This window comes from Cololabis saira, chromosome 21, assembly GCF_033807715.1.
Source record: "Cololabis saira isolate AMF1-May2022 chromosome 21, fColSai1.1, whole genome shotgun sequence".
NCBI classification, from domain to species: domain Eukaryota; kingdom Metazoa; phylum Chordata; class Actinopteri; order Beloniformes; family Belonidae; genus Cololabis; species Cololabis saira.
The window spans coordinates 16,939,756-16,960,324 of NC_084607.1; the positions used below are offsets into that span (position 1 = coordinate 16,939,756).

The 20,569-nt window shown below is 42.1% G+C and overlaps 1 protein-coding gene across 3 annotated transcripts in view; it reads left to right on the forward strand.

Moving 5' to 3' along the window:
* Positions 1 to 20,569, forward strand: part of znf385c (zinc finger protein 385C) — a 159,595-nt gene that overhangs the window by 126,839 nt on the left and 12,187 nt on the right. For all 3 annotated transcript variants that reach the window (XM_061711748.1, XM_061711749.1, XM_061711750.1), the window contains 3 exons: positions 275 to 417; positions 10,615 to 10,725; positions 14,610 to 14,853. In XM_061711748.1, coding sequence (XP_061567732.1) covers positions 275 to 417; positions 10,615 to 10,725; positions 14,610 to 14,853 — 498 coding nt within the window. The remainder of the gene's footprint in view (positions 1 to 274; positions 418 to 10,614; positions 10,726 to 14,609; positions 14,854 to 20,569) is intronic.

The following is a 20,569-nucleotide window of genomic DNA, read 5'->3' on the forward strand; positions in this document are numbered from 1 at the left end:
TTGAGGGGTTTAAACCTGCACAGTTGGGGATGCTAAGTCTCCAGTAAAATTCCTCTGTTCACGCATAAACTTCTGCCTGGAAAAAGATGTCTTAAAATGTATCCATGGGCACACACACACGAGCTGTGCATTGACAGCTGGGTGTAAGATGGATGTGACTGGGCCTCTGGTCTTTCTAAGCACCAAAAGCCATCCAGGCTGTTCCTCCTGTGTGAAACAGAACCGTCCTTTGTGTCTACATGTCCTCTAACATCTGTCTCTCTGTGTTCTCCAGGTACGTCAGCCCAAGGAAGCCCCCTGCTCGCTTCTCTCCCTGTCCCAGGACGGCCTCTGCAGCCTCAGCTCGACCTCAAACACCTCCTGCCCTTCCGGCTCAATGGATCCTCCCCCCTTAGCCTCTTCCCCAACTTCAACACAGTGAGTCTCTATATCATAAAAACTATCAGCCAGATAAAAGGGAAAATTAAGAAGACGCGACTTTAAGTCACAAGATGTTTTGGCTCCATTAAAGCTTTTCAGCCAAGCCTCAGACAGGCTGTAAATAAAATTATAGCCCCAGTATGAATATGTAATTAAGTAACTAATTTCATCACTCTATCCTGCTTTTGAAACATTTCTTACTTTTTCAAGCTCTTAAAAGATAAAAATAAGTTATGCTGTACCTTTCACACTTTTAAAAACGTACTTATTTTAAAGTAACAAACTGACGTCACACCAGGAGCAGGAGTCCTGCTTCTAAAGAGTAATGATCAGGGTTATGAGCCACATATCTCCTAATTTACGCTTCATTGTTCCATCTCTTACTGGCAGGTTTCTGTGGGAGTGTGATATGAAATAAAATTTACGATGCTAATATTAGCTAGTTACACTCCATAGTTCTATCTGCTCTGCCAGACCAGCGGTGCAGTTGAAATCTTCAGACATCTTTATGAATGTATCATGATCTTGTGTGCAGCCTGACAAGGATGGAGGTGATGATATCACATGTAGCGACAGCAGGTAACACATGTAAACCTCCTTGGTAGACATGTTAGATGGAGGCTTACAGCCAAGAATTCAATATTGCAGGTGCAATGATGCTCCTTCACAATGAGATATCCAGGATTAGACCACCTACTTTTATGACGTTTTCCAATCACTCCTTCTTTGCTCTGTCTGGCCATTGTTTGATAACGACAAATACACTTTTTTAAGTTTAACTTGGTGCTGGGATAGGGCTCTGTTTATTATTTCTTTCAGTCTTATGATCAAAGTGTTTCAGTCAGACTGGTTAGTATCTTGTTGTATCATTGAATTTGTTCAGCACTTTGGACAGCGACCATTTTGCCAGGAGACAGTAAAGCTTGGTTTTAGCCTCATCATCAAACCGGTGGCATATGCACGTTGTACCGTAAAAATCCTCCGTCATACATCTTACACAACATATATATATACGCCTCTCCACAAACATTCGTACAGGTCAGGTCAATGCGGATCCTCAAGAAATTTTACTGGTACATGTTCTATCTCCGTGTTGTTTTCAAGAAAAGAGAAAGATAGATTGCTGCGACGTTTGTCAAAATTACTGTTGCTCAAATATTTAACAGCTACATAATACATGCTTTATTGGCTCTGTTGCGTGTGTCTGAGCTTCATGAAGGAAGTGAACAAGACGGAGCTTCAAAGAACCTGCACTTACACCTAATGTTGGGTGGCGTATAGGGCTGTTCGATTTTGCCCAAAAATAAAATCTCGATTTTTTTCTCTCAAAATCCGATTTTCGATTATTTTGTGAATTGACAAAAGGCAAAGAAATGATTTCAAATATGCTGTTTTTTTATTGAACATTTGCCCCATTGGGCTTTAAGTGCAAACTTTGCTCTTATTAAACCAAAAATGAATGAACAAAGTGCAAAACTCTGTAAAAAAAGTTGAAAAAAAGTTTTAAAAAATCTAATAAAATATAAAGTTTTATCTCTGAAAAGAAAAATCAGCAAATCAGCACTTGCAAACAAACAGTAAGTTATATTTCCAATTAAATAAAACAAGATATTTTCTTATTAAACTAAACTGGGTCTTTGCATGCTAAATAATAATGTAACCCATGAAGGAGGTAGAGGTGTGTAATGTCAGTCATTACATTTGCTATTCACATTTGCAAGTTTTTTGCAAGGAACACGAGCCGTCTACCGCATCTGGCTTGAGGGATGCCCGGTGGCGTGTTACAACGCCCCCTCCTACACTAAAGAGCCTCTCCGATGGGGCACTTGTCGCAGGTATTGAGAGGTATTTCCATCAATCATTAATATGGTATCAATCATTAATATGTGTGCAGACAAGGTAAAAAAATAAATAAATTTAAAAAATAAAAAGTGAAAAATCGATTTTACGATTTTCACGTTTTAACATCGTTCTAATTACATAATCGCGATTCCGATTTAAAATCGATTAATCGAACAGCCCTAGTGGCGTACTAAGAGAACAACTCAAATGACAATCACGTCAACAACAAAGTAGGTACTATGACTACATAGCTTACGTCCATTGTTGCTTCATAGGTCCATAAATCATGCTTTAGTTTATTTTCCTCTAGCTTGAAACAGACATGACTTAACTTTAATGATTGCTATGTTTTGCTGGATAATCCAGCAGCGTTTTGGGGACACCATAGCATCAGTTTTCCTGAATGTGAACTGGTGCCATCCTCATGGTTGGCTGTCCAAATACGAAAACCAGTTCTCAGTTAGGCACTGGCTCTGACACCACTACTGCAACAGATTTCAAGGAAATGTCCTGATCAAGAAGCGTTGGAGTTGGTGAAATGTTCCTGCAGCCATGACTGGGTAGGACGGATAATGAAGCCTTCCTGATGTCCCCACTGTGTTCCTCTGAGCACTCCAAGCACATCCATTTTACCTGCCAGTTGTACTTGTTGTTGTGACAATAGAAGGAAGGGTTGGCGTAAACTTCTCCCCCTCGTGCTCTATATTCCTCCTCTCTCTTCAATCCTCAAATTCAACTTGTCATCTCATCTGGATCTTGATTCTTAATTCAGGTATTAATTGGGCTTTGAAAAGGTCAATCAGCTGCTGTCACATGGAAAGTTACTCACAATTACTCATCATAATAGATGCTCAAAAATGCCAGAATTACCCTTAAAATTCACTTTTGCAGAACAGCATTCAACAGAAAGTCAAATAAATATTTCAAACATCATGGCTGTGATGGGAAAAAACAACTCGCTAAGACACACTATGAGCAGAAGTATCGCAACAAATTAATGCAGCATTAATATCACATGAGTATAAAAAAACATTAAAACATATTTAAGGGTATAAGTATCAATATTATATCTTGAATTGCTGGATAAAACCTTTACTCAAGTTGTCTTTCACCTCACTGTATAGTCATTGTCACCCAGCCGTCAGCATCTACAGTTGAGACCTTTATTACTTTGTTTCGAGCATCAGCAACAAGCCTATGGTTTTCACACGGCTTAGTGCTCTGATGCTTACATCGCCTGCATGCCTGGAATTAAAACATTGTGTCTTTGATCCTTTCCTTGCCAGCGCTATGCCCATTGTCGTTTGTGTGTCAGTGTGTACAGGCCCTTCTGATTTCTTTTGATGCTAGTTTCAACACGCTGTGTGTGTGTGTGTGTGTGAGTGTGAGTGTGAGTGTGAGTGTGAGTGTGAGTGTGTGTGTGTGTTTGCGCGCATTAGTTTCCCTCCCTTCGTTGCGCTGCAAATCTATCTCCAATTCTATGGTCTATAAATGGAGCATAAGCCAGAGCTTTGGCTCCAGCGTACACTTCCTTTTCAAACTGAGCAAAAAAACATGTAGGATGAGACTGAGAGAAAAAGGGGCGAGGGAGGATGCTGACATCTGCTTGGCTCTTAATGGTGGAGGGCCTGTGTGAGGGGGTGGATGAGACATAAACGTTTGCTGTATGATGAAAATCTAGGGTGTCGCCAACCTGAGAAGTTCAGTCTATTCATTTGTTCTGCCGCCCACTGTACTGTCTTGTGGAGGATTGCAGATGCCACTGTAGCATCAAAGGCAGCGCAGCCAACCGTCGTCCTACCTTTTTATATATTTATTTTAGTGGTGCAGCCGGAGGGGGCGGGGGGTTTCTGGTCACTGCTCTGTCTGTGTTTTACGTCAGTAAAATGGCCGTTTTTCTGTTGTCGAACCAATGTCTGTGCAGCCGCACTGTTTAAAGTGCAGGTTTATTTTTGCACATTATGTTTCCTTTTTAGACAAAATAGCAGTAGTCGTATTAGTAACCACAGTTGCAGAAGAAATATGCAGTTGATGGGGAGAATGCAGCCAGCTGCTACATAAGGGAAATACTGTAGGATGTGGAACTTGGAAATCTATCGCAACCCAATGCGGAAATTTATGAAAAGTGCGAAAATAACGTCAAATCAGTGTCACTCCAGCCCCAGGAGGAGACGATTAGACTGCATAACACACAGCCTGACAGTGCAGCTGTGGCATTAATCACAAAGTCCATTCAACAGGGAGCCCCAGGTTCTCTTAGTTCTGATAAGGCTCACGTTGTACCAGGCGTGTGCTGGGGGAAGATGAATGCACCTGTCTCCAAACCAAATATCCTCCATTTCCCCTGGTGTCCCTACTCACATCCTCCCCCACCTCAAACTCTTCTCATCTTTGTGTGTTTTTGCGTGTGTGTGTGTGTGTGTTCTCCTCTCTGCCTTTTTCCTGAAACCCCATCACCGGATCAGTCGTCCAGCGCAAGATAAGTTCTGCGAGCACTTGGATGGAGAGGGACAGCGAAGGGCTCGGACAAAAGGCCCATTTAAAAGCAGCCGGTTCAGGATGGCTGCAGACGGACAATGGACACATTCTTCAGCTCCTAAAACAAATGACTGTGTGTAGCCTGCTCTGCAAAGGTGGGTAGAACAGGAAGAGCTTGGTTTCTGTGGTCGGGCTCCAGCTAGAGGAGGCCAAAATGAAGCGACGTGAGGGAGGGAGGGCAGCTCGAGGTCCAGCTTTGTCAGGTGTGTCTGTAGTTCCTCTCACACCTGGCACGGAGGAATCTGGAGTAAACAGACTCCGCTTTTGCCGAGGAGCCAGCTGCCCTGGACATAGCACCGCTTCATGTGGTGTGGACAGATCTGAGGCAATGTGTCATTCTCCCTGTCAACACTCTTTGTTCTCCGGGCGACTGAGTCTGTCGGCGGTGTCACCGGGCCCCCGGCCCAGTGTGTGAACAGCGATCTCCCCGAACATACTCCGAGCGCTTGAACGGGCCCAACCTTGTACCCGCCAATGAGAATACCCAACATGACAGTCATATGTGATACCACGCTGAAGGGATCCAGCTGTCACACTGGAATGAGGATCTTATAATGAAGCTGCGGCTTTCACTCCGCTGTTTATAGCGCGCCATCCTGGGAGCCTCCGCAGTCTTTTCACAGGCAGTTAACACTGCATTAGTCTTTTTAAGACCTTTTCCAGAAACACTTTACTGTGGGCAGCTGTGACTCATATTGTGCTCAACATATGCTGTTGTACGCTCTCAGTCATCCAGGTCAAGGTAACGTCAAACGCTTGAACAGAACTGGACTTGAAGAGCCAAGAAAAGAAGTCCTGCTTTTTTCTGCTGAAGCGTATGGGATCAGACTGAACTGTTTCTGAGAACAAAATCACCAAAAACTCACTATTCTTTCGACAATAGTGTGCCAGCATTTACGCGTTAACATCATGTTACATAACACAACTTTTCTTGTTAAAAATGCACAAGAACATTTGTATTGAGCATTTATTTTTCCAGTTAAGACAATTTAGAGACAAAAATTGCAGCTACTTTACTAATCAAAAGTAATTTTTCTAAATTAAACACTTTTTTTTTTACATCACGATCAAACTGTTTTTAAGCCCCTGAAACATAGCTTTTAGGAATAATAAGCTATCCACATAGAAGCAACTTAATCAGTCAGTGCGGTTACATGCACATCTAAATCAAGCTATTGGCAACAATCTAGCTGAGGATTAAACTGGAGGTTCAGAGAAATCCAGGTATACATGCGCAAGAAGACAATCGATTACTGAGTGAGGTGAGGTGCGTTCGACTCAGCGATGCTAGGTGGCGCCACGCGCAATTTCGCCTAGGCATTCTTCCGGTACAATTAGTAAACAAACACGAAGGAGGACAGCAACATGCAAATCAAATGGAAAATAAAGATGCAGCACTTCCGGAAGGGAGAGTCCCGGGGCTGTCAGTAGCTCGGCTAAGCGTGGGTTGCTTATACATCCTGGAATAACTTGAATTAGGACGCATTATCTGACACTAAAAGCTCAATCTCCAGAGCTTCAGTTTGCTTCGACTACAACCCGGCTAAGGTGTAAACGTGGCTTAAAAATTCGATATTAGTCGGATTAAGGCAACAATTCGACTTTCTGTTAATGCATGTAAATGTAATGACTGTAATAAACTTATGTCTGGCTGCTGGAGCAGGCATCTTTTTTATATACAGTACCTCAGATGGTTGCAGATGCAGCATCACTCGAGTTTTGATCCAGTTGGAAGCGTGTTAGGAGCTTCCGCTGCTCTCCGCTGTCTGACACTCTGGCCCCAGGAGGCAGTCGCGTTTGAAAATGCAATTTTAGCACACACAAGTCCTGACTTTAAATGCCGGTTGGTGTTCAGCACTCACCGAAAACCATCATGGTCTTTCTGTATCCAGAGATGACAACGTTCGGACCAGAAATGAGATCAGGAAATTGATACGTGAGATTTCATAATAATTTGTACCTTTTAAGGGCAAATATCTGTGGAATAAAGGAAATTATTTCCAGAAGGACCAGCGGGACAGCAGTCAAGAGTGAATTGAGATAATGACATTATAATTAAATGCTTTTATTTTGAGAGAAAATAAAGATTTTGAGATTTAAAAAAAAACATAGTCATTTTTCTCCTCCATATGATCATTGAAAAAAATTGAGAAAAGAAGCAAAACTGAAATTTTACTCATTATTATATTACAATATGATCATAGCTTACAGGGATTTGAGGTCACGGCAAGCTGTAAGCCATCAGATCATGAAATGTTTGTAGAAAATAGAACTACTGCTCTTACAACTCACTTGCAATATTCTGTGTTTAAATACAAAACAGCTATTTTAGGAATTAAACTTGTGCAAACCTCAGGAATTCAAATGAAAAGGGAAAAAAATAACAGGGGGTGAAGACAGGTGAAAAAAGAAAAAAAAACAATAATTAGCTTGGGAAATACTAACTGGCAAAGTGAGAACAATCACATGCAACCGCAGATGAAGAGAGTTTGAGTTTTAATGAGCATCTGTAATCAAAATACTGCACATGTTTACAGAAGAGGCGTTAATGACCAGGAATAGTCTGCATAAGGCCGTCATTGCATCCGGGGACCGAGACATTCCCTTCACATCAAAGTATCCCTCTAATCCTCAAAGTAAAGTTTTTGTTTGTTGCAGATCTTCACTGAAATAGCGTCTCTGTATGATGCTTAGTCTTTGCTTTAACTTTAAATGTTAATGTACGAGAGCAACCCCAAAGCATAAGTGTCTTGAGATGCCGACATTATCATATCATGTGTGTGATGTTATTCTAGGATGTTTAACATTTTCCCAGCGTGATATTAAATGACCCCCCTCTAAAACATATGTGAACACTTTCCCTTGTATTAACTACGATGCACCGCTGCACAAACGTAGGAGACATAATAAGCCCTTTTTTTTTTTCTTCAAATGTGGATATAACTTTGTTAGGTATTATTGAAATATCTGTAACATGTTTTACTCAAAAGGTGTCACAGACATGGAGACCACCGACTTTACAACTGTGTTCATAGCAGCTGGTTTAAGGGGGCGGAGTTAGCATCTTAACACAAGAAATGAATCAAAGACGCCTGGGTGTGTGATGTCGCAGTACCAGGCTGGTGTTAGCTCAGACTTTTTTATAGTTGGTAGTCACTTCAGACATAAAAAATATAAAAACTGATTTTTTCTGTCACATTTAATGCACTTAAAGAAAACTTGGTGGTATTAAAACATAGGCCACACATGCATGAATGAAAAAAAACCATCAAGTATGTAAAACTAAAAATACTTTAAAAAATACGGGGAAAAAATGTGCGGTAACTTTGAGACAGTGTGATGAACCAAAGCATGCACTTTTAACAGGACATCACAGTCTGAGTGGATAAAGACAAAAGTTGTGTCACTTAACAGCTGTAGGCTGAGATGTTCACAATAAAAATCCAAGTAAACCAGGCAACTGGCACACTGGCAGGTCCTGCAGACGCTGTGGCACCAGATGTCAGCAAGATGTGAGGCTGAACGGGTGGATGAAGGCAGGGGAGGGAGAACATGTGTTTGGCCGTGTTCAACAGGAGCAACAGTTTATCTGTGAGTCCCAGTTTCCTGGTTTAAATGCATCGCTGCAATCCACTGAGCGTAACGCCGAGTCTAGATCACATGTGTCAGCCAAGTTCCTCACAAACTTAACCTTCTGTCTACTGAAGGCGCTGCAAGGCCTGAGAAATGAGATATACAATCTGAATGGGAATTTCTAGGGAAAACAGAGGAGAAGAAAACATGGCTGGATGACAATCAGGTGGAAAAAATATTTAAACAGACTGGAAGAAAACAAAAGGATATAGAAATGAGAAAAGGAGGCACGGGTCTACGTATAAATGCACGATAATTGGCACTAATCAAGGGCTCGTGGATACAGGTGGGAAAAATTAGGAACCGAAGAAGAGAGGAAGTAAAAGAGATACCGCACAGAAGAGAAACATGTCAAAATAAAAATAAATACATTAAAAAAATAAAGCCAAATAGAAAATAGGAGTATGAAAAACAAGACACACAATTCTCAAAAGAGAAGAACCAACGAGAACTCGAATAAAAACCACAACAAGACAGTTCTGTAATTTCTGATGTGCAGGGAAGGAGTCACAAAGAGCCATTGATGTAGGATGGACAGATAGCAGATTTTATTCTAGAAAGGCACAGCTGGGTGTCTTTTTCTTGAGGTTTTCTGTGGCTTTTATTTCCTTTTAAGATACAGATTCGTGAATCACTTTCCCCACAGGTTTGGGTGATTTGCTGCTTTACTGGTTCTAGTGGTAGTAAAAGGTTTCCAAGTCTGAATACGTTGAAGAAAAGACATCGAGTAAGTCAGGTAGGAGTAAAATGGGGAGGAATTTTAAACAACTTCTGCTCTCAGTTGTCATGGAGCGTTTAAGATCACTGGCACATAAAATGGAAGCACTCGGACGACTGATGGAGACAAATTGGGAGTGTCTGGAATCAAGTGCTCCGTGTTTTTCATCAAGACATGGCCACAGGAACTTATTCTGGACTCCTTTCTTTCCAGCTCGTTGGGGGTAAGGAGGCACAACATACACCCGAAGTAATTCGTAAGTCAAAAAGGTTTTGTAAGATTACTGTACCCACGACCAGTAGAGGACAGAAAAAGGGTTTAATCTTAAGGTTCTCTACATGAGATCGATCAGATCTCAAATTACGCACAAAGCTCCAAACGACAAAAACCTCTTGAAATGCGTTGTCTACCCATACTAAGCATGCGCTGCACAGAGTGAAGTCCACAAGTACACGAGCACTGCCCAGAGACACGAGTATATAAAACACATTGTAAAACACAAGGGTACAAGATCCCGTTAAAGAGTTACGGCGATCTGAGAGACACTGAGCCAGCTAGCCTGAGGGGGAGGATGGCCTCTATAGAGTTTGAAGTCCGGGCATTCGCAGGATTGGGTAAATGGATCACTACACCTCCAATGGTCCTTGAACTCAACCAGTCAGGGACAGGGAACCCAACAGCATTATTTTTCTCCCTGATTGCCACAATCAATAGAAAACTACCAACACACGAGTCATTTACAGACTCAGGGCCGTAACAATTCATCTCTTAATGTGAAACCGCAAACACGGCAGTGAAACTAAAAGGGGAGCGACTGCAGAGCCGGGTAGCGGCAGGTGCTGTGTTCCCGGACTCGTTTCTGTGGAGGATCGTCTCTGTTACCTGATTTTGAACCGTTGGCTGTGACCTGTCCACGTTATCTGCTAAGAGTCTTCCCCTGGGTTACCTGCATGTGATGTCATCAACTCAATTGTTGCCAGGCAACAAACCCAGCATCCATGCTTTCTAATATTTTGACGACTAATTTATATTTACAGTTATTTATTCTCAATATACACTTCAACAATACAATTTCTCTTTAGGTTTTAACAAAATATTATTCAATTAATTAGTTTAGCAATTGGTTTGTTAGATGGGGATGGATGTTTGTATTTAGTATACTATTAAATCATCCTGTCCCATGATGTGTAATCATCTTCAAGTCAAATCATCTTCTCATTCATGACTAAGGGTTTAAATGATTTCTTTCAGTAGAAATGACTTTGACAGAGGGTTATTCCATGCAGCCTTCTGATTTATTAGGTGAGACATCACGAGAGCAGAGACACACTGAAGATTGAATCTTGCCCTGATGGAAAAACGACCCAACATCGGAGGGAAAGTTGCTCTTCTCTTTCTTTGAAATATGAAGGCTTCCAGTACTAATGCTTTCTTTGTGTCTGTCATTTGTGTATGTCTCTCAGATGGACCCTGTCCAGAAGGCAGTGATCAACCACACGTTCGGTGTCCCCCAGCCCCTCAAGAAGAAACAGATTATCTCCTGCAACATTTGCCACCTGCGCTTTAACTCGACGGTAAGAAATGTTTCATTGGAGGATGGTTATGGAACAATAACGGAGAAAAGAGCGACAGTCTGCTTGACACTCCGATGTTGCTTTAAAGCTTGTTTTCATTGTTATTATTATTATTAGTATTATTTTTAATATTGTGCTTATTTCTGCAGTAACATGAAAACTGAAAGTGTGTCCCTTTCTGCAAATGCGTGTACCTTTTTAAATAAAATTTTTTTTTTTTTTTTAAATAAAATTGTTTTGGCACTTGTGGCCTTTATTCAAAAGAGGTGGACAGGAAATGGGGAAGACGCGCAGGAAAGAGCGACAGGCTGGGATTTGAACCTGCGCTGCCTGCACGAGGGCAATAGTCCTCTGTAGATGGCGCCTGCTCAATCCACTGAGCTAGCCAGGGGCCCGAAAGCTTGCTTTTTTTAACTGTAATGTTTGTAAAATGATGCTCAGTTTTCTTTTCAGTGAAATCTTGTGTGCAAGTTGTTTTGCTCCGAGGGATTAGACAGCAGGGGGAGCTTCCGTTTATCAGCAAAGTGCAGAAACAATCAGCTGCCGCAGCAGGAAACAACATTCTCAGCTCCCCTTTCCTTTTTTTTTTGCCATCTTTGCTGCAGCTCCCTATACACACAAACTATGCAAACCTGTACCCCGGAGACACGCAGGCACGCATCCCATGATAGTTCTTGCATATTATTAAAAGACAAATAGATAATAGTCCAGAAAGCCTTAAGAAATCTTTGGTCTGGGCTTAGTTAAACACACAAACGCACACTCAGGCATACATTTTTATATGGACTTCATCTTCAAAGAAAGTCTAAGGGCACCAGAGACTGGGAGCTGATGGGGGAGGAGACGCAGACGTGTTCATCACACGCTGAAGCAAATCCTGATGCCTGCCCACACACACCCATTTAAAGAGTGTCAGGTTGACTCTAGCTTTATACTGCATGTCTCTTAAGCAGCATGACTACTCTCAACCCTTCCACGCACCTTCACATGCTCAGATATTATGAACAAAGTTATCCTTATGCATAATGCTCAGAGGGTAAGTTAGATTACTCTCCTGCTTAGTGTCATAAAAATGACTCATAGAGCAAATTAAAGTTCTAGTAGGTTACATTTGGATGAGCTATTGGAGGAAATGCAATATAATATTCATAACTATGTTTGCATTAGTGGAAAACCCATTTAGAATAAGAGTTGTTGTGTTTTCATTACTGTATAACCGGCAGCGTAAGTACCCCTCCACCCTGCACCTCCACGATGTTGCACCTTCATTCCATCAAAGCAAACACTAGCTCTGGAGTGGGAAAGATGATCCGGGAAGCCTGCAGAGAAAAGGAGGTTCGGGTGGATGGATGGGTTAACACAAGGGATCGCAACTATGGCTGCCCCCCCCACCTCGGTTTTATCTGTTTAAATTATCAGTGGGAAAACACCTCCAGTTTTAGTCTGATATTCCTGTGATATCTGTGTATGCAATGCATTTGCAAGATGTGTAGGTGATGAGCAGGGGCAGCACAGAAACCGGTTTACCCGGGCTTTATGGCCCACCTAGGATACACCAAAAGCCCATGATTATTTCTGAGCAACAAAAATCGAGACACAAGGAGAGGCCCCTCAGCCCAAGTGGTTTCAGATTGGTCCTATTCCTGCAGGCTTTGCAGTGTCAGAGCTAGTGGCACACAACTCCCGTTTTTAACTTTTCAACAGATTATCAAAGCTGCGTTTTTAACAATGGGTGCAGATAAACGCCGACTCATTCAGAAGACGACTCCATCAAGAGATAGAATCCAGTGCCCGAGCTACTGTTGAATCCATAGTTGCCAACAATCAGGGCTGTGTTGCCACGACAATCAGGGAAGTGCAGATGCATTTACATCTTTTTTTTCAGTTGTGGTTCAGCCAACGTCTAGCTTTGAAGCACCCCAGACTTGATCCTTGTAGCATGAGTCTAATGAGTCTTTGTGCAAATTCATTAACCAGTACCCCGTGAAAAAAAAAAAAACCTGTTGACTTCGTTACTGACCCAGATAAACAAAACGCACATTTCTTTGGATATATCTTCAAAACGAAAGCAAAACACTTAATAAGAAGTCCCAGCAGGCCCACCAGATCAACCTATTCACTCTTTGCTGCACGGTCGTCAACTTGCTCTGTTAAGATTACTGCAGAAGCTGTGACTGAGAAAATGACCATACAAGGAAATTGAAGGCTAAAAACCAACATTAGAAACAACTCTCCAGAAGGACGCGTTCACTGCAGCCTGAAAAGCAAGTATTTGGTGGAATACTACAACATTTGCCACATTTTGAGCATTTGATCATGTCTACCATGCCATGTCATCACCATAACACTGCAGAGAAGTCCACATTATGCCCCCTTTAAACAAAACAACAGACAGTTGGTTTGGTTCAGAAAGTTAACGTCTGTGTCAGTGGTGGAGGAGAAGATCCTGTGCCACATTCCAGCTTTTTTTAAGGGTACATGCAAAACAAACAGTAAACAGTATGTCCATACACTGCGTAGACTCCCTGTAGTTCTTTCTGACCTGGGTTTTATGACCATGCTAATTTCACACCTTGTCGCTCTGCCTCCGTGGAGAGGATGTTGCAAAGGAAGCTGCGGGCTGAGCTCGTCACATCAGCCGGTATTCCCAAGCCCTTGCACAGCAGAGTAAACACTACACTCCCGTTTTTGAGAGGTTTTTAACGGCTGCGTTGACAGCCACGTTGTCTTGAGGTCTTCACTCCAACATACCAACAGGGTCACTGAGAGGACACGGCTAACGCAGCGTACTCAGAAGGCTAGTGTTTCCGTTTGACTGTTGACGGCAGGTTTATCCGTCTCTCACCTGGTTCCTTAACCCTAAAACTACTGAAACGGTAATCTTTTTAAACTGGCTATGGGCCTTTAAATATTGTGGGTTCACAGATAATCTGGGAAATTGGCCTTCGCTCTGACTGAAAAGGCATGAGGAAGGGATTTAGAACGTCTCTTATCTTACTTCTGGTTGTACTCTTCGCTCATTTAAGACTAATTCATAGAAATGTCCAGTCTCTTTATTCCAGTTGTTTAATGCTGGAGGATTTGCATGATTTATTTCTTGAGGAACTCTTTTCCGCTTATAAAAGTTTGCTGTCTTTGTGGCTCCTTATTAGCCATATGTCAAAATCTACAAAATCTACTTTATGGCTAATCCGTCGTCCTTAATCCATCCACTTTTTAAATACTGACGGTAGGAAAACGAAAATGAAAATGCAAGCTCACCGTTCCCTTCCTTTTCGCCCCAGCACTGGATCCTTATTCTGTTACTATAAACAATGACCCAATGGAGACCAGCGTGATCCGCACCTTGATTTCTCTGCTGAATGCATGCTTGCTCCGAAAACAAGGCCTCTGTCCTCAGATTGGGAGGAGAAAAGTGAGAATGATGAGAATTTGAGGGTAAATTGTGATCCATCCGGGGGGAAATTTCCACCTTAACTGGTATAGTGCAGTCAGTCAGAATGTACTTTGCATCCGATTAGTGCATGTGTGCTCACGAGGGCTCGAATGTGTGTCAAATTGGTATGTATTGCCAAACGTGTTTGCGTTTTGCAGAGGCCGAATCTCACAGTGCGCATTAATAGAGTAGCTGTAGAGATGGAATCCTCTCTCTTGTTGCATATTACACATGCAATTATACCTCTGGCCTCCCAATGTGCCAGCGCTGTTATCAGGTGGAAACAGACTCTCCTCCTAGCAGCTTCTGGATGCCTGCAGGAGAGCACATACTCAGGCCTGCATTTTTAGCATTTATTGCACGTTGGCTCCGGTCTTTCCAGCAAATAATGCTCTGATTCCTCTCTGCATTCCTCTTTTTAACTGGGTTTTCTCTCATTCACCCGCAGAACCAAGCAGAGGCCCACTATAAGGGCCACAAGCACGCCCGGAAACTCAAAGCCATAGAGGCCCAGAAGAACAGGCAGCGACGAGCTGGGGAGGCCTCGTCATCAGGGAGGGAGAGAGAGCGAGAGCGGGAACGAGAACGAGAGCGGGAACGAGAGCGAGAGCGGGAGCGAGACAGAAGCAAGACATCATCTTCTGAGGCAGCTCTTCCAGCACTTATGGATACAAGCTTAGCGGAGGGAACAAGTAGGTGTTGAGAAAGAGAAATGAAAAAAGAAAAACAGGCACCGGTATGAGTGTGCACTTTATAACTGATCCTTCTCCAACCCCCTGCACCTTCTTGATAATTCCCCTTTCTGCTCCACTGCCATCAGTCCACCTCTCACACTGACATTATACTCCTCTCTTACTTTGGGAGATTACATCTTCTGTACATCTTATCCCTCATCCTCACGCCCTCCGATCCCCTCTCTATTTCTGATGCATTCAAACCTCCCCGGTTACAACTCACATTGTCTTCATCCCGACTTCTGTGACCCGGTCCCTCGTTCTTCTGCTTCGTGACTGATGGAAGGCTCCGAAGTAATGGGATTTTGGGAAGTCTGAAAGCATGGCCCGTTGTCTAGATAACTGGCTGAGATCTATTAGAGCCCCCAGTGGGGTCTTTGTTAACCCCCCTGCCTCTTGATTTCCACTGCTCAACTCCCCCGTATCTTCCATACTTTATCCGATTTAAGTCAGAACGAAGGAATAGTGGCATAAAGTGATGCGCTTGGTCAGCATGAAATGAAGAAGAGCAGAACAGGAGTGCAGGGTTTTCAAATATGAAGTTGAAAAAAATTAAGGGGACTTATCTTTCAAATGTTCCCACATTGTTGGAGTAAATAGGCATTTTACTTTTTCCAAAAGAAGAGAGCCTTTTTCTTTTAACAAAGAAATTAAAGTTGCACAGCTGTGACTCGAGCTCCGAGATCACGCATTGCCTCACTGACATTTTGACTGCAAAGTGAGCCCATTACCATCTCATGTTTCACTCGTCTGGGTCCACACTTTTCATTTATCCATTTGAGGGGACAGGAATGGATAAGGGCCAGAGCAATCCCCCCACCCCTTTGTTCTACGTTTCGAGCTTCCTGCCCCAAAGACGTTCTCTGTCTGAGCTGAATTTCCAAAATGTGCTCAGATGCAAGACGGAGTATCAGTGAAGAGAGATATGAAGGTACTTGGAGAAGAGGGACACAATTTATCCCCCCCAGACAGACATGTTCACACATGGTCACACACACATACGCACTATTTTGCCTTGAGCGCCCGAGAATCTCCTTCAGAGAGGAGAAAGTGGACAAAAGACCAGGAGTCCGATAAGACTCTCATCAAGTCTAATTTTAATATTCTGCCAGTGAAAAGGCAGTGAAAGAGGAGAGACGAAACAAGATGATGAGAGGAAAATGAAAGATAAGATGAAATGAATGGGCAAGACTGAGGCAGAGAGAGTGGTGGCGGGGGGGGTCAGTGAAGAGAGGAAGTAGATAAGTCATTGCGAGTTTCTATGCTGTGAATAATTGTGTAGTTCCAAGGCAATTTTGTGCTGAGGAGCGCTCGTTAATAAGCCCAATTGTGTGATTGGCCTAATGTGAAATTGAAATGCAACAGTGCGAGCCATCCCCGGCATGTGCCACAATGCCAAACTGTAATAGAATAGCGCTCCAAATTAACACTCTCTGAAAGGGAATTATGTCTTCTATAAAACTAGGAGCTGTCTGAGGAGCTGTCTGAGGGCGATGCCCCCGCTGTCGGCCGTCAGGAACCAGTATCAAACTCCTACCGGCCGCTCCTCCGAGCATGTCGACTGTCTCAAAACAAAGACTGTCTGAGCCCACAAGGGCAGCCTCTTTAGCACCATTGAAATAAATACTAATCCATATTTAGACACAGCAGGGAGCTTGTGTTCATACACCGCCTTGTTAATGTGAAGGATTCAATGCAGTTGGCACCTTCCATGAACCGCGCTTAGTAACATCCCTTGGTTAAGTTTGAAAACGTGTAAACTAGGGCTGTTTGATTTTGCCCAAAAATAAAATCTCGATTTTTTTCTCTCAAAATCCGATTTGCGATTACGATTACAATTATTTTGTGAATTGACAAAAGGCAAAGAAATGATTTCAAATATGCTGTTTTTTTATTGAACATTTGCCCCATTGGGCTTTAAGTGCAAACTTTGCTCTTATTAAACCAAAAATGAATGAATAAAGTGCAAAACTCTGTAAAATAAGTTGAAAAAAAGTTTTAAAAAATATAATAAAATATAAAGTTTTATCTCTGAAAAAAAAAAAAATCAGCAAATCAGCACTTGCAAACATACAGTAAGTTATATTTCCAATTAAATAAAACAAGACATTTTCTAATTAAACTAAACTGGGTCTTTGCATGCTAAATAATAATGCAACCCATGAGGGAGGTAGAGGTGTGTAATGTCAGTCATTACATTTGCTATTCACATTTGCAAGTTTTTTGCAAGGAACACAAGCCGGTCTACCGCATCTGGCTTGAGGGATGCCCGGTGGCATGTTACAACGCCCCCTCCTACACTAAAGAGCCTCTCCCATGGGGCACCTGTCGCAGGTATTGAGAGGTATTTCCATCAATCATTAATATGGTATCAATCATTAATATGTGTGCAGACAAGGTAAAAAAAAAAAAAAAGTGAAAAATCGATTTTTCGATTTTCACGTTTTAACATCGTTCTAATTACATAATCGCGATTACGATTTAAAATCGATTAATCGAACAGCCCTAGTGTAAACGCTTTTTATATTCAGGTGAGTCTCTCAGCGATTGATGGAAGGATTTTTTCCTCCATTCTCCCCTCAAACAGCCTCCTTTCTCTTAATTCTTACTTATGCTGAGAGATTCTTTTCAGTGATATTTATGTGAAGGTACTGTGAGGGCTGTGTCTAATCCTTCAGACCGTTACCCAGATGAAGTTACTATTTTCACAGTGTGACGTTTCCTTGTTGAATTAGCTCATTTCAACCGGTGAAATGTTCCCCATGCCGCAGGCTGCAACAAAAGCCCAAATCATAATTAAGCAAGCTCCTTGCAAGTATGTTCCAGTCAAATTTAGATTTTAATTTCCTTTTCTTGTAATCTTATAAGCAGTTCTCTTGGAAAGTATATTGGTCTTCTAAATACCTGGTTCCTGTTAACTAGCCTTAATATAAAAACTAATATAGAAAAAAAGGGATGTATAAACAGACCTCTCAATCTTTAAGATGTGTCTGTTTAAAGCATTCCGATGCTTTCCTTGTTTAAGTTTGGAAAGTCAAAGTGAGATAAGGTTAGAGTTTTAAAACAAATGAGTATTATAGCCTCTCGGGCTGTGATGAAGCCGTAGGCCAAAAAATCTGATCGCTGTCTGATGTCTTAGGGCATGTCCAACTGGGGAATGGATGGATGGATGGATGGATGGATGGATGGATGGATGGATGGATGGATGGATGGATGGATGGATGGATGGATGGATGGATGGATGGATGGATGGATGGATGGGTGGATTGATGGATGTTATGTTATGTTAGTTATGGATAGAAAAAGTTTCAATAAAATGAGAAATAAAGGTTTGTGAGGGGTCTTTCTATAAATTTCACCCATTGCCATGTTGTATTTTTTCTGGTGAGTTAACACCATCAGGAGTAATAAGAAAGTTCATTAATGTGCTAGAAACATGGTAGATCGATTCAAAAATAGAGCTCCAGATTAACTTCTTTGCCGGAGGATTATTGGGACACTTCCAAGAAAAGCAAGGGCACTTTGGCCAATCCCCTCCAAATATTTGTATTTGTTTCGAGTTCAGCTGAGAGGCCCTTCAGCAATCTGCAGAAACATATTTCATGTCCATGAGGGAAGAAAAAAGGCGGCTGTTATACAGCTACAAAGTCCATCGAGGTTTACGTGACGTGGAACGTTCAAGCCAAAAAATTAAAGTTGCTTTTTTTTTCCTCAATGAAATACTTTTGTGTTTAAAAGTTTCCTACATGAACATATTCCAGTGTAGTGGCTACTGACAAATAACTTGTGTAACTTTACAGCCAAACGTATCAGGCTTTATAGATATTCTGTCATGTCATGTTCCACAACAATTCATACAGGAAAGAGACGGGAATGAGCCGAGACTGGATTTCCAGATGGACAAAGAGGCGGATCGATGAACCTCGTCTAACAGAGGGCCAGACCGGTGCCAAGAGACGAGGGGGCGACCGTCCGTCGTGACAGGCATCAATCACCCCCGGCTTTGATTGACTCCACGGTTGGAGCCATCTTTTCAGGGGCTCTTCCTGTCATCACAGTAATAATGATTTAAAGGAAGGGCCTTCCCCCGGGGAATTTGTTTATGATCTAAGGCGCCGTGAGATCAGTGCTCGCCTGCTAAATCGAGTGCTCGGGTTCTGAATGTGGAGGCAAACACATGATGAGTCCCGTATTCACATTCATCTGCTGTTTGGCTTCGGTTAAAGCTCTTAGAAGATCGATGTGCTGAATTTTGATCTCTTCAGATCTGTTTACACTCTAAAACCTGCCAGATTTAACCAGACTTTTGAAGACAGAAAATTAAATTCCTTTCATGTCAAATAAAACTGTGGATTGCCTGCACAGCAATGATCCACATGTCTCTTATTTGCTGGTGTCTGTCCGAGGGCTCACTGCCAGCATGCTGGTCCTGGTCCTGACAGTATTGACAGCTTTGGTGGCAGTCTGTGCAGTCATGTAGATGCCCAGAAGGCAAATAGGACAAACTGATGAGGAGAGAATCGAGGCAAGGCTGCGAGTCGAGGCATTAATCAACAAAACGTCGTGTTCTTCCCTGGGACATCTTGAAATTGATGGTTTGGTCCTGAGAAGATCGCATAATGAAGGTCCAGAGGAGGTCCTTCCTTTTATTGTTTAGTTTTTTTAAACTAATGTCCAAACATATCTTCCCAAAGCCAGATTTAATTCTTGCTTTTAGACCTTTTTCTCACCTGCAGGGATGTTATTTGGTTCTTAACCTGAATAGTTTTACCACATTCTGTTTTTATTTACTTCAAAAAAACGAATAAACTACCCTCAAGCCAAATTGGTATTTTCATATGTCGCAGAAAAAATTAGATACAAAAAAAGATTGGATACAAAAAAGTAAACGAAAACATGAGCTGAATACAGACATAGATATATATATATATATATATATATATATATATATATATATATATATATATATATATATACACACATATTAAATGGAATGAAATGAAATGAAAATGAAGACACCTGAACTCAGTGGGGTCAGTGCTTTGATTTCCACCAACTTCCATGTCTTCCATTGTACGTTTTCCCCCTAAATCCAGTGATCGGTATCACACCCCACTAGAGACTTCTCAGATGGCCCTATTTTCTCACAGACTCAGGATCACAGCGACCCTCATCCCTCCCACAGAAAGGATTCTGAATCCCTCGAGGGTCACTCTCATTACATCGAGGGGACTGCCTAATCTTGCTTCTATATAGTTTCTTTTACTTGAGTCGGAATGAGAAAGGCAGACCCTTATCTCCAATGATGAATTTACTCTAAGACATAAAAAGGAAAATCAATAGGGCCCGGTTGCTCTGAGGTGGGCTGAAGGTGTGTGTGTGTGTGTGTGTGTGTATGAAGAGAGAGCTCACTAAATGAAATGGAGATATTCGGTGAACGTAGCGCGCAGTGCTCTGGGGTGAAGTGTGTGCAATTCCCTCAGGAGGGCAACAGGGTGAAGGGGGGATGTGTAATGGAACGCCACTGACTTATCGGTGGGGTCCTACAGTCAATGGGTTTGTTTATATTGACTGAGACTCCAGATCCACTTGATATTTAAATAGTGAAGGAGAGGGAATACAGAAAGAAGGAAGGTAGAAGCTGATGACATTTACTTCCCTGCACTAAATGAAA